Source organism: Brassica rapa, chromosome A09 (assembly GCF_000309985.2).
Source record: "Brassica rapa cultivar Chiifu-401-42 chromosome A09, CAAS_Brap_v3.01, whole genome shotgun sequence".
In the NCBI taxonomy this organism is placed as follows: domain Eukaryota; kingdom Viridiplantae; phylum Streptophyta; class Magnoliopsida; order Brassicales; family Brassicaceae; genus Brassica; species Brassica rapa.
In genome coordinates, this window is record NC_024803.2 from 16,806,842 (window position 1) to 16,818,508 (window position 11,667).

The 11,667-nt window shown below is 33.6% G+C and overlaps 1 protein-coding gene across 2 annotated transcripts; it reads left to right on the plus strand.

Moving 5' to 3' along the window:
• Window positions 1-7,042: 7,042 nt before the first annotated feature.
• LOC103839767 (equilibrative nucleotide transporter 3) lies at window positions 7,043-9,814 on the plus strand. Of its 2 annotated transcripts, none has more exons than XM_009116254.3 (9): window positions 7,043-7,279; window positions 7,369-7,448; window positions 7,546-7,650; window positions 7,742-7,897; window positions 7,975-8,118; window positions 8,203-8,308; window positions 8,703-8,875; window positions 8,965-9,381; window positions 9,515-9,814. In XM_009116254.3, exons 2-9 carry the CDS (start codon window positions 7,407-7,409, stop codon window positions 9,626-9,628), a joined length of 1,257 nt encoding a protein of 418 aa, XP_009114502.1. In that variant the 5' UTR covers window positions 7,043-7,279; window positions 7,369-7,406; the 3' UTR covers window positions 9,629-9,814. The 2 variants fall into 2 exon arrangements, with proteins under 2 accessions (XP_009114502.1, XP_009114503.1); XM_009116255.3 differs by having other exon boundaries at window positions 7,052-7,285.
• The last annotated feature ends 1,853 nt before the right edge of the window (window positions 9,815-11,667 follow it).

An 11,667-nucleotide genomic window follows, 5' to 3' on the forward strand; every position in this document is an offset into this window, starting at 1 on the left:
AATTTTATTTAATAATATATTTTTGTGCAACCAAGATAAATGGTATAAAATTTTAATTTCTTAATCTATGTGTAAAAAATCTTAAATATCAAAAATGAAACATAGATAGTGTTTTTTTTCTTCAAAGATATGTGGGTACTAATCATTAAAAAAAAATTCATCACAGATACATGGATATCCTCTAAACATTATTTGCAAAGTGATTTTGACAATATTTTATATACAACCACTTTCACTAAATAAATGTAACATGTCATACTAGAAATGATGACATGTTTTATGATAAAAAGACATTGCCAATTACATTTAATGTTTATTTATTTTTCAGATAATTTTTTGGGAAATTGCCACAAATACTAATATTTGTGGTAGTAAACTAATAATTGTTTTTAGAAAATGGTAGTAAACTATATATAATTATTAAAGTAAATCTATTCAAATATGACATTAAATAATATAATAATAGAAATATACCAATATTTTAAAAATTTTGAAATATTATTTGTTTCTATTTTTATAATTATATAATTTTATTACTAAAAAAATATTTTCATAATTTTTTACAATCTTGTAAAAAATATAATTTTGATCATAACATTATTAGTTTCTTTTATATATCTACAAATTTTAGAAATACTGTTTAGTTATACTTTTTTATAATTATACAATTTTATATCAATTTTTATTACTTTTATTTTTATACAAGTTGATTTAATATATCTTATCCAAATAAATATATAAAATTCTATCTAAGATTTTAATTATAAATATATATACATATATATATATAAATAATAAAATCTAAAATAAATAAAAATTATTTTAAATGTAATTTAAACTGATTTTTTTTTATTTCTCAGCATGGTGCACGAAATCACCTAGTTAACCATTAAATGAAATTTATCGGTAACATGAGAAAATACTAACACGAAAGCATTTCAATAGCTCAAGGTGGATTTCACATTTCAATAGCTGAAGGTCAACAATCGTTATGAAAAAACATGAGATGTAGTAGAAGTTTAGTTTCTGATGAATGAAGAACATGAAAAACATGAAAGAGATAGAGAGAAAGATAGAATGAGAGAGATAGAGATTTTAAAGTGTAAGAGAGAGAATGAGAGAATAATTTCTTTTTTATTTCTTTTTTGTAGTCTACAACTGAATATATATGGAGGACTACACATAAAAATAAACTAAACAAATAAGACTAATGTGACAATTCTCCAACAGTTCTTTTAATTCAAATTCAAATAGTCTCTAAATGGCGCCGTGGATGGGTTGGCTTCTCAACGGTCACCATGGATGCGTGCTTGTGAATGGGTTGGCTCCTCAACGGTCGCCGTGGATGCGTTACCGGGTTGGCTCTCCTTCTCAATACTCCCCCTCAAGCTTGACCATACGGTATGGTCAAGCTTGGGAAGCCATGAACACATCCTTCACTAAAATTTTAGTGTGAAAAATCTAATGGGACAAAAACACACGAAGGAAAAAGAGTAGATGCTTCATGGTCAAGATAATCATGATTTAGACAAGTCTATAAGTCCTAACCTTGGATGGATGAATTCATAGACTTTAGTGCTTGCTTCTTTGGTGAAGATATCTGCTAGTTGATCTTTACTTCTTGTGTAGCAAGGTAGGATGATCTTCTGCTCCACAACCTGCTTTACTTTGTGACAATTCACTTTTGTGTGTTTTGTTATCTCATGGAAAACTGAGTTTGATGCTATGTGTATAGCCGTCTGGTTATCATAGTGCATTGTGATTGTTATTGTAATCTCTACGCCCAAGTCTCTCAGCAAGTTTCTGATCCAAATGAGTTCACTAATAAGTTTCCTCATTGCTCTATACTCTGCTTCAACACTTGAACATGATACCACATTTTGCTTCTTGCTCTTCCAAGTAACTAGACTGTCCCTAATGAAGGTGCAATAGTCTGTAGTAGACCTTATGTCTACTATATCATCAGCCCAATCTGCATCACAATATCCCACGATCTCTGTGCTCTTGTTTCATTTCATCCATACACCTTGACCAGGAGCTTCTCTTAGGTATCTCAAGATTCTTTCCACTATATTCCAATGGTGAATTTTGGGAGATTGCATATGCTGGTTGACTTAGTTTACGGCAAAGTAGATGTCTGGTCTTGTAATGGTTAGATAAATCAGCTTCCCAATCATTCTTCTATAGAGCTTGAAGTCTCCAAAGGACTTATCCTTAAACTCCCCATCACGCGAGACTTTGTACCCTTCTTCAAGTGGTGTTTTGGCTACTCTTCTTCCAAGTTCTCCTGCCTTATTTAACAGATCAAGTGTGTACTTTCTTTGAGATAAGAAAATCTCTCTTTAGAGAGGCATATTTCTATCCCTAGAAAGTACTTTAGCTCACCCAAATTTATAATATCAAACGTACACTTAAGAAAAGCTTTGGTTGAGGTGATACCTTCCTTGTCACTTCCTGTGATGATGATATCATCTACATAGATCAGAATCACCACAATTCCTTGTTTTCTTGTGAGGGTGGAGAGAGTATGATCAGCTTCTGATTTCACAAATCCTCTTCCATTGAGAGTTCTGCTTAATTTGTGATACCATGCTTTTGGCGATTGTTTTAATCCATAGATTGCATTCTTCAATCTAAGGACATTCTCTGGTTCAACAAAGTCTTCCATACCAGGAGGTGACCTCATGTAAACCTCATCCTCCAATTCTCCTTGGAGAAAACCATTCTTAACATTCATCTGCAATAAATCCCATTCCAAGTTAACTGCCAAGGAAAGTAGAATCCTTATAGTGTGGGGTTTAGCTACTGGTGCAAAGGCATCTAGATAATCTTCTCCATAGACTTGAGTATATCTTCTTGCAACCAGCCTTGTCTTCTTCTTTTCTGGTTTCCCATTAGCTAAGTACTTAATGGTGAAGAGAAGCCGACTTGTTACTGCTTTCTTTCCTTTGGGAAGCTCAGTTTCATACCAAGTATCATTTTTGATCATGACATTGATTTCATCTCCAACTGAATCTCTCCACTCATCCAGTTCTATTACCTCTTCATAAATTTTTGGAATGTACTCTTGATCTAGATTGTTGATTAAGACTACATGCTCTTGAGGGTAACTCGCCAAAGAACATGTTGTTTGGATACGATGAGCCAGTGCATTGATGTTGAAGTATACTTTTGTGTCGACCCACTTGGATGGTTTCTTCACTTTAGTGCTTCTTCTCAAAGATTGAATATGTTGCTCTTCTACCACTGCATCTTCCTGCCCTTGTTCTCCATTACACTGATCTTCACTAGACTGATCAGATTCAGCTCCATTTTGATCTTGTGTTGCGGCTGGATCATCTTATTATTGTTGTTCTTGTTGTTGTGATTTAGGTTCATTTCCCCCTTCAGGATTATGATTGACTATTTCTACACTTGGTGCAACTTCATCAACAACTGGAGGTGTTGGAGAAGTTCTTGGTACTCCACTGGTCTGAGGCTGACTAATGCCTAAGCTTTTCAGAATAATTCTCAAGTTGTTTGTCCTACGGAGGTCCTTGTGAGAGATCTTGAAGGCTTTCCCAACTTTTCTCATCATAGTACCCTTTTGATTCCACAAACTTCACATCCCTTGAGACATGAACCCTTCTTGACTCTGAATCATAGCACTTATATCCCTTATGAGTTGGAGAGTAACCAATGAACATAGCCTTTGAGCTTTTAGCATCAAGCTTGCTCCTCTGCTCCCATGGTATCAAAACAAAATAGAGGCACTCAAATACACGCAAGTGGTCCAAAGATGGCTTGGTCTTGTTATGACCTCAAATGGAGACATGTCGTTGGGACTTTAGTTGGAGTCATATTGATAAGATAAGTAGCAGACATCACAACATCACTCTAAAATCTTTTTGGAACATTGGTGTGGAACATCTTCGATCTTGCTACTTCCATCAAGTGTCTGTTCTTCCTCTCGGCAACTTCATTCTGTTGAGGAGTGTAAGGACAGCTTGTCTGTTGAGTAATCCCATGTTGAGCAAGATATTGCTTGAATGTCTGACTTGTATACTCTTCAACATTATCTGACCTTAGAATTTTCAGGTTGACATTGAAATAGTTGCAGATATGGGTATAGAAATTCTTGAAAGCATCCAACACCCTGTCTTTAGACTGAATCATTGTCACCCAAGTGTATTTGGACTTCTCATCAATGAAGGTGACAAAGTATTTGTGGTTCTCTCTGGACATACACAGAGCAGTCCATACATCAGAGTGAACTAGGTCAAAATATCTTTCATAGATGGTGCTCGACTGTGGGAAGACTGTTCTACAATGCTTCCCCAATATGCAAGCTTCACAATCATCATTCATGAAGACCACACCTGAAAGCATCAGGTTTAGGGATTTGGTATGAGGATGTACCATCCTAGCATGCCATAATGTGCTATCGACCCCGCTGGAGGTACTGGCCAAACAACGAGAAGTAGATGGTCTAGACACCCTTGTCTTCTGAATATAATAGAGTTTGTTGTGAATGTGCCTTTTTCCAATCACATGGCCTGTCTTTAAGTCTTGAAATTCAACCTCGTCTGGTCTGAAGACAACCTGACAACTAAGATCTACCGTAGCCTTCCTCATTGATAGCATATCTGATGTAAACTAAGGCATATACAAGGCAGTTGATTCCCTATCAAACAACCTAAGGTTCCATATTCTTTCTATATTAACCTTATCACCATTTGCTATAAGAACATTACCTGAGCCAGGCTGGACATCACTAATCAAGTTCCTATAACTAATCATGTGATGGCTTGCTCCTGAATCTATAATGATATGTGTAGAGTCAAGAGAGTGTGTACCAGCCTTCTTGGATGAGATAAAGGCTTCGATAAAGGCATGTAGGTCACTCATGGTCGCTGGACCATCAGTGTTGGCTGCACTATCAGTACTTCTCCACTTTCCTCCTTCATTTGAACCACCAATGACAGAAGAATACATGGTTTTTCCTTGAATCGATAGATGCTCAAACTCCTTGATTACATTCCTGGCAAGATTCAAATAACTTCTTCTTCGCATATTGCGCTTCTTATTTTGTTCCTTAGTCTTCTTGTACTCTGGAACCAACACCATGTTTGAGTTCTCCCTCATGGAGAGATATGGACCAGTGGATAATAGACTGTTCCTACTGGTTTTGAGATAGATTGGACTTTGATGAAGCTTTTACCGGATATGGCTGAAGCTTTCTTGAGTTCCAGAGAATAAGGTATACCCCTCTATCTTGAGTGCTGGCGAGGTTCTTCTCTATTGGAAGATCTTTGCACCAGTGGATAAAATGATATATCCAACATATTTTGAAGATAATCTGAGAAAGAAACAGATTTGCGGAAGCTTTTGTGAGGTTCAGAAATTTAAAGCTCTGATACCATGAAAGAATATGAGATGTAGTAGAAGTTTAGTTTCTGGAGAATGAAGAACATAAGAACAAAAAAGAGATAGAGAAAGATAGAATGAAAGAGATAGAGATTTCAAAGTGTAAAAGAGAGAAGGAGAGAATAATTTATTTGTTTTATTTCTTGTAGTCTACCATTGAATATATATGGAATACTACACATAAAAATAAACTAAAAATAAGACTGATGTGATAAGTTCTAAACATCTCTTTTAATTCAAATTCAAATAGTTTCTAAATGGCACCGTGGATGCGTTGTCGTGGATGGGTTGGCTTCTCAACGGTCGCCGTAGATGCGTTACCGTGGATTGGTTGGCTCTTCTTCTCAATATGTTAGTTTCCTTTTCTCTCTTTTCTCTCTATTACTTTTACTTGGTTTTTGTCTTAAATGTTTTTCTACGTTGATAGTTACAGATTTAGTATTAAATTTAGTACATGCTTGGTGGAAGATTCTGACTCAAGCATTAGGTGGTTTTGGTTCAGTCCGATCAAATGTAGAGGCTCTTTGCGATTCCCTATTTTGTGAGAACGGAGTTGGATCTCGCTTCTTCGGGTCATCGCCAGAAATCGGATATGAGCTTGTTGTTTTGGGTCTAGGAGGTGTTGGGGTGTGGTTCTTCATAGAGGAGGGAGTTTTTCCGCAGAGGCGTCATATGGTTGCATGAACCTCTGGAATCTCTAGTAAGCTCTCTGTTTGAAAGCGGTGGAGGGGCGTGAAAATCGATCCCAGTAGCGGTTGATAATAGTGACAGTCTTCTGGCCGAATCTGCATGGGTTTCATTTCTTAGGTTCTTTCTTCTATTCTCCGGCTCGGCCTATACACCGCATAGTCCATTTCCGGTGAAGTGTTCAACAACTTAAGCAATGTCAATTTAGTGGGAAAACGGAGTTCGGTCCTTAATCAAACCCACTTGGGATTTCGATTTGGGGTTTTTATTTGTTTTTATGTAAAATAAAATATTAATTAATTTTTTTTGTCAAAAAAAATTGGCGAAAATGTGTATCACTTGTACAATTCATTAATATATTCTTTTTCTTTGAGAAACGCAAATTCATCAATGTTCCATCCATTTTATTTTTGTTTTTGTTTGATCGTCACTATGAGTTAGGACTTTAAGACCCATCGGGCCGGTTCATTAACTATCAATTTCTAAAATCTATAAAAATGATTTAACATGTGATGGTTCTGATAAAATCAATTTCTAAAATCTATAGTCAACCGATACTTGTATAATAATTTACGAGCAACTACTATTCTGAAAAATTCATAGAAATTAAAAAGCCCGAGGGATATCCTAAGTACTAAAATAAAATATTACTTTCCAAAATTAAAATATTACTTTCCAAAAAATATATAATTGCTCTAAAGTTGGTGTGATATATTTCTGAAAATATAAACATGGGGATACTTTAATAATATTCCCCAAAAAGACAAAATTTGGGCACATTACTATTTGATAATTTTGCAAGCGAAAATAAAAATATTTTTTCTCAAAGATATTGGATATTAATCATTAAATGAATTTTCTTCATAGATATGTGGATATTTATCAATAAATGAATTTTCACCAAGGATTGCTTTCAGACAACAAAGTCTACACCGTCTTCCAGTCGATCAAATATAGTAAACGAATACGCTTTCACACTTTGGATTCTTTAATCTTTTTGATTCTTTTTTTCTTTCTGTTCTTCTGAGTCTTTATTTTATCCTCTCACTTTCGCTGTCAAACCTTAAAAGTACTCGCTCATCTCCATAATTTAAGAATCGTGTTTTGAATCTACATGAAAGCTTTAGTCGGAATATAAACAACAAGCTCGTTGACTCTGTAATACCCTCATGTGCTAAAGTTCCAAATAAGTGTAACGTAGCTTTTGCTCCCCCCTTATAAAAAGAAAAGAAAACAACATCTTGTGTTCGATCCAGTTCTTGAATCTTGAAACAGGACTTAGGATCTTTTGAGCTCTCTGTAACTACTTGAAAATGGCGGATAGAAACGAGAACCAAGCTCCTGAGAAGCTTCAGGTTAAATTCTACAAAACCCAGAAGTCAGATCCATTAAATTTTCATTGTTTTTTCTCTGAATTTAGAACTAAGATTCTTGTTTATGTATTAAAAACAGGGGAAGTTTCAAGCAACGGTTGTTTGTTGTATTCTTGGAGTCGGAGCTCTTGTTTCTTGGAACAGTATTCTCACTATTGCAGATTACTACTACCTAGTTTTTCCGGTTCGGTTTCTGTTTCGGTTCGGAATTGGATATCTAATGTTCTGTTTTGGTTTTCCAAGAAAATCGTTGAAAACGTTTATGTTGTTTGTAGGATTATCATCCTTCAAGGGTACTACCACTTGTATACCAACCCTTCGCGCTTGGGACAATCGTGATTCTTGCATACCACGAATCGAAAATCGATACTCGAAAACGCAACCTGTTTGGTTACATTCTATTCACAATATCCACGTTCTTGCTGATAGTTGTAAGTTTGATCTTTCTGATGAAACTGTATTTTGATTATGGATTCAAGACTAATTAAAGAAAAAAACTCAAAAACAGTTGGATTTGGCTACAAAAGGACGCGGTGGAGTAGGACCTTATATCGGTTTATGCTTAATAGTCGCTTCTTTCGGCCTTTCTGATGCTACCGTTCAAGGAGGAATGATCGGTGATTTATCATTGATGTGCCCTGAATTCATACAGGTTTATCTATTTTTAACAGATTTCAAGATCATGATTTAGTTTAACCGAATTTCACTAGAGATTCAACTTCTTGTTTGTTTGTAGTCATTCATGGCGGGTTTGGCTGTAGCTGGTGCTCTAACTTCAGGGCTTAGGCTAATAACTAAAGCAGCTTTTGATAACTCAAACGACGGTCAACGCAAAGGAGCAAGTGAGTTTTAACATTTTTTAAAGATCTTTATAGCTTCCCAACAGGGGCGTCCCTTGGCACAGCCAACTGAAGCATTGGCCTAGGGCCCCCATTTTTTAAGACCTCCATTTTTAAAAGTTTTATTATAATTTTTATAAATAATTTTGGATTTTACTGTTTTGTAAAGTAAAAAAAATATACCAATGTCAAAATGAATTAAATTCAGTCCATTACTAATATGTCAGTGAAAAAACAAAATAATATTAATATGGAAACATTAAAAATAAAATGAATCCACAATTAGATAGGCCCCCAATTTACTTTTTGTTTATGGCCTCCATAACTCTAGGGACGCCCCTGCTTCCCAAGTATTCAAGAACTTCATTTCTTGCTTTTTTTTTTCTTCTTCTTGCAGTGATATTCTTAGGGATCTCAACATTCATAGAGTTTCTCTGCGTGATGCTTTACGCATATGTGTTCCCTAAACTCCCCATCGTTAAGTATTACCGAAGAAAAGCCGCTTTGGAAGGATCCAAAACTGTTTCTGCTGATCTTGCTGCTGCTGGTATCCAAAACCAATCCGACTTGGTAACTTCAGATTCTTCAAGAATATTCCCTTCCTTTTCAAGATTCTTTATTATTAATTATTGTTTAATCTTCTTGAGTATTCTACGCAGACTGATGATGATTCCAAGAACCAACGGCTGAGTAATAAAGAACTACTTCTTGAAAACATAGACTATGCAGTGAATCTAGCCCTCATCTACGTTTTGACACTATCCATTTTCCCCGGGTTCTTATACGAGAACACGGGACAACACGGGTTAGGCGCTTGGTACGCGCTTGTCCTAGTAGCCATGTACAACTGTTGGGATCTAGTAGGGAGGTACACACCGCTGGTGAAATGGCTCAATATTGAGAATAGAAAATTACTCACGGTTGCGGTTTTGTCACGTTATTTACTCGTTCCTGCGTTCTACTTCACCGCGAAATATGGGGATCAAGGATGGATGATTATGCTTATTTCTGTTTTGGGACTAACTAATGGACATCTCACAGTTTGCATTCTCACCGCAGCTCCTAAAGGTTACAAGGTAATCTATTTGAATCTTTTCCTAGATAGAGTTTAATTTAATTGTTTTATTTATTTTTCTTATTAAATGGAAACACGACATTGTTAGTATGTGTGATTAAAATGTTAACAATACATATATGCTTTTTGTAAAGGGTCCGGAGCAGAATGCGTTAGGGAACTTGCTGGTGATTTTTCTATTAGGAGGAATATTTGCAGGAGTTGCTTTGGATTGGTTATGGCTTATAGGTAAGAAAGATGCCTTCTGATTAGTCATCGTCTCTTAATTAATTGGAGATTAATCTGGTTTTTCTTCTTTTTCATAAAAATTCCATTATTATTTGCTTGTAATCTGTAAGTGTTATTATCCTTGGAACCAGAGGATATTTCGTTATCTTGCTATGTAGTAGTTCTTTTTACTGAAAACATTTTCTCTGAACTTTTTTTTTTAATTATGGTAAGGCTTAAGGTACAGTTCTAAAAGTATAAGGACGTTTTCTCACAACTGCCATAAAATAGCATCTGAAACAAACAAACAAAAATGATAAATAAATCATAGCACATGCTAAACTGCATATATATTCTAGATGAAACCATAGATTATAATTATTAAAAATGCAATTTATCTTGACCCAGTTAGTAGCAAATATTTAATATATATTTTTAATATGTGTAAAAACATACTCCGCAAAGAGAAACGTTATTAGCGGTAAGGAAACGACAACCATTAATACCTTTCAGATAGCAATAGTGGAAGCCGAGAGCTGGAGAAATAAGGAAGCGAAAGATGAAGAGGAGGAAGAGATGGACCTAGCCAGTTTGATGTGGCCCCATTGAACTCTTTCCAAATTCCAATCTTCTTGAGTTGGTTATTGGGCTTGTGTTATTATGAGAGATGTTATAGGATATGACTTTGGACAAAAAAAAGCTGCTGCTTAAGTTTGTCAGTACTATATTTGGAGATGGACTCATCGGAGCAATGACTTGTCTCCAAGATAAGGGTTTCCGGACAAACCATTTTGAAAGGTTATGTTGAATGGCTTTGTTTCAAAACAGAGTTAGTGATGCCCATAGATATAAAAAAACATTTTAAATATTCTATCATTTTGTTTTATTAATTACTAGGTTAAGATCCGCGACCTTTCGCGGAATGAATATTATATATAAATTATTTTTAAGTATTATATATTTTTTACATATTATGAAATAATGAATAATTAAAAATTTAGTAACTATTACGTATATAATTAAATTGGTACAAATACTTAAATAAATTTTATTTATCCAGACAAACACTTTTTTCTATTTTATATATTATAAAGTTAAGTTTAAATGATATTAACATAGATATATAGTACATTTTTAATATTGACATCTGTTAAAAAATATTTTATACTCATATTATTTTTGATCGTTTGTATTTCTTTTTAACAAAAATTTTAAATCAATGATAGCAATAATAAATTTATGGCATGTTTAATAGTTTTAGTAATTTATAATTTTAAAAACATTCAGTGGAAAGTTTAAAATCTAAATATTAAGTTGTCAATAATTGTTCAAAATGTTTATCAGAAAATTTCAAATCAAATTCTAAATTAAAATACTTATGTATTTTATATGGTATATAATTTATTTTAAAAAAATATTAATATGCATATATATAATATTTATTAAATGAGACTTCCTACTTATGTAATTTCGTAATCATTTGTATCTTGTTATAACATAAATTTTAAACCATGGATCAAAAAAATTTCAGTGTGAGATTTTTAACAACTTTATTCATTTATATTCATTTTTAAAAATTCAAAATATAACATATACGAAAATTAATTAAAAATGATAGAGAATAGACTGATTTTTATCAAATCTTTATTATTCAAAATCATTAATTATCATATATACTTTAGCCACATAAGGTAATTCTGTGATTTTTATTTAAGGAAATAATGAAGAACATTTATGATTAATTTATGGTTAGTTTAATAAAAAGCTTATTATATATTTTATATGGACCAACATATTTTTCTAAGGATTCTAAGAATGATTGTGGTGATGACATGTGGCTACAAAAATATGTTTTAATGCTTCTCTTTTAATATATATTAGGTTAAGACCCGCGCCTTGCACGGAATGAACATTATATATAAATTATTTTTAAGTATTATATATTTTTTACATATTATGAAATAACAAATATATATTGAATAATTAAAAGTTTAGTAACTATTACGTATATAATTAAATTAGTACAAATACTTAAATAAATTATATTAATCCAGACAAACATTCTTTTCTATTTTATATG

Bases quoted from the DNA above. Each gene is read 5' to 3' on its own strand.
- LOC103839767 (XM_009116254.3), top strand. From the start codon at position 7,407: ATGGCGGATAGAAACGAGAACCAAGCTCCTGAGAAGCTTCAG. The intron at 7,651-7,741 runs GTTCGGTTTCTG...TGTTGTTTGTAG, and splicing joins ACTACTACCTAGTTTTTCCG to GATTATCATCCTTCAAGGGT. The intron at 7,898-7,974 runs GTAAGTTTGATC...ACTCAAAAACAG, and splicing joins CCACGTTCTTGCTGATAGTT to TTGGATTTGGCTACAAAAGG.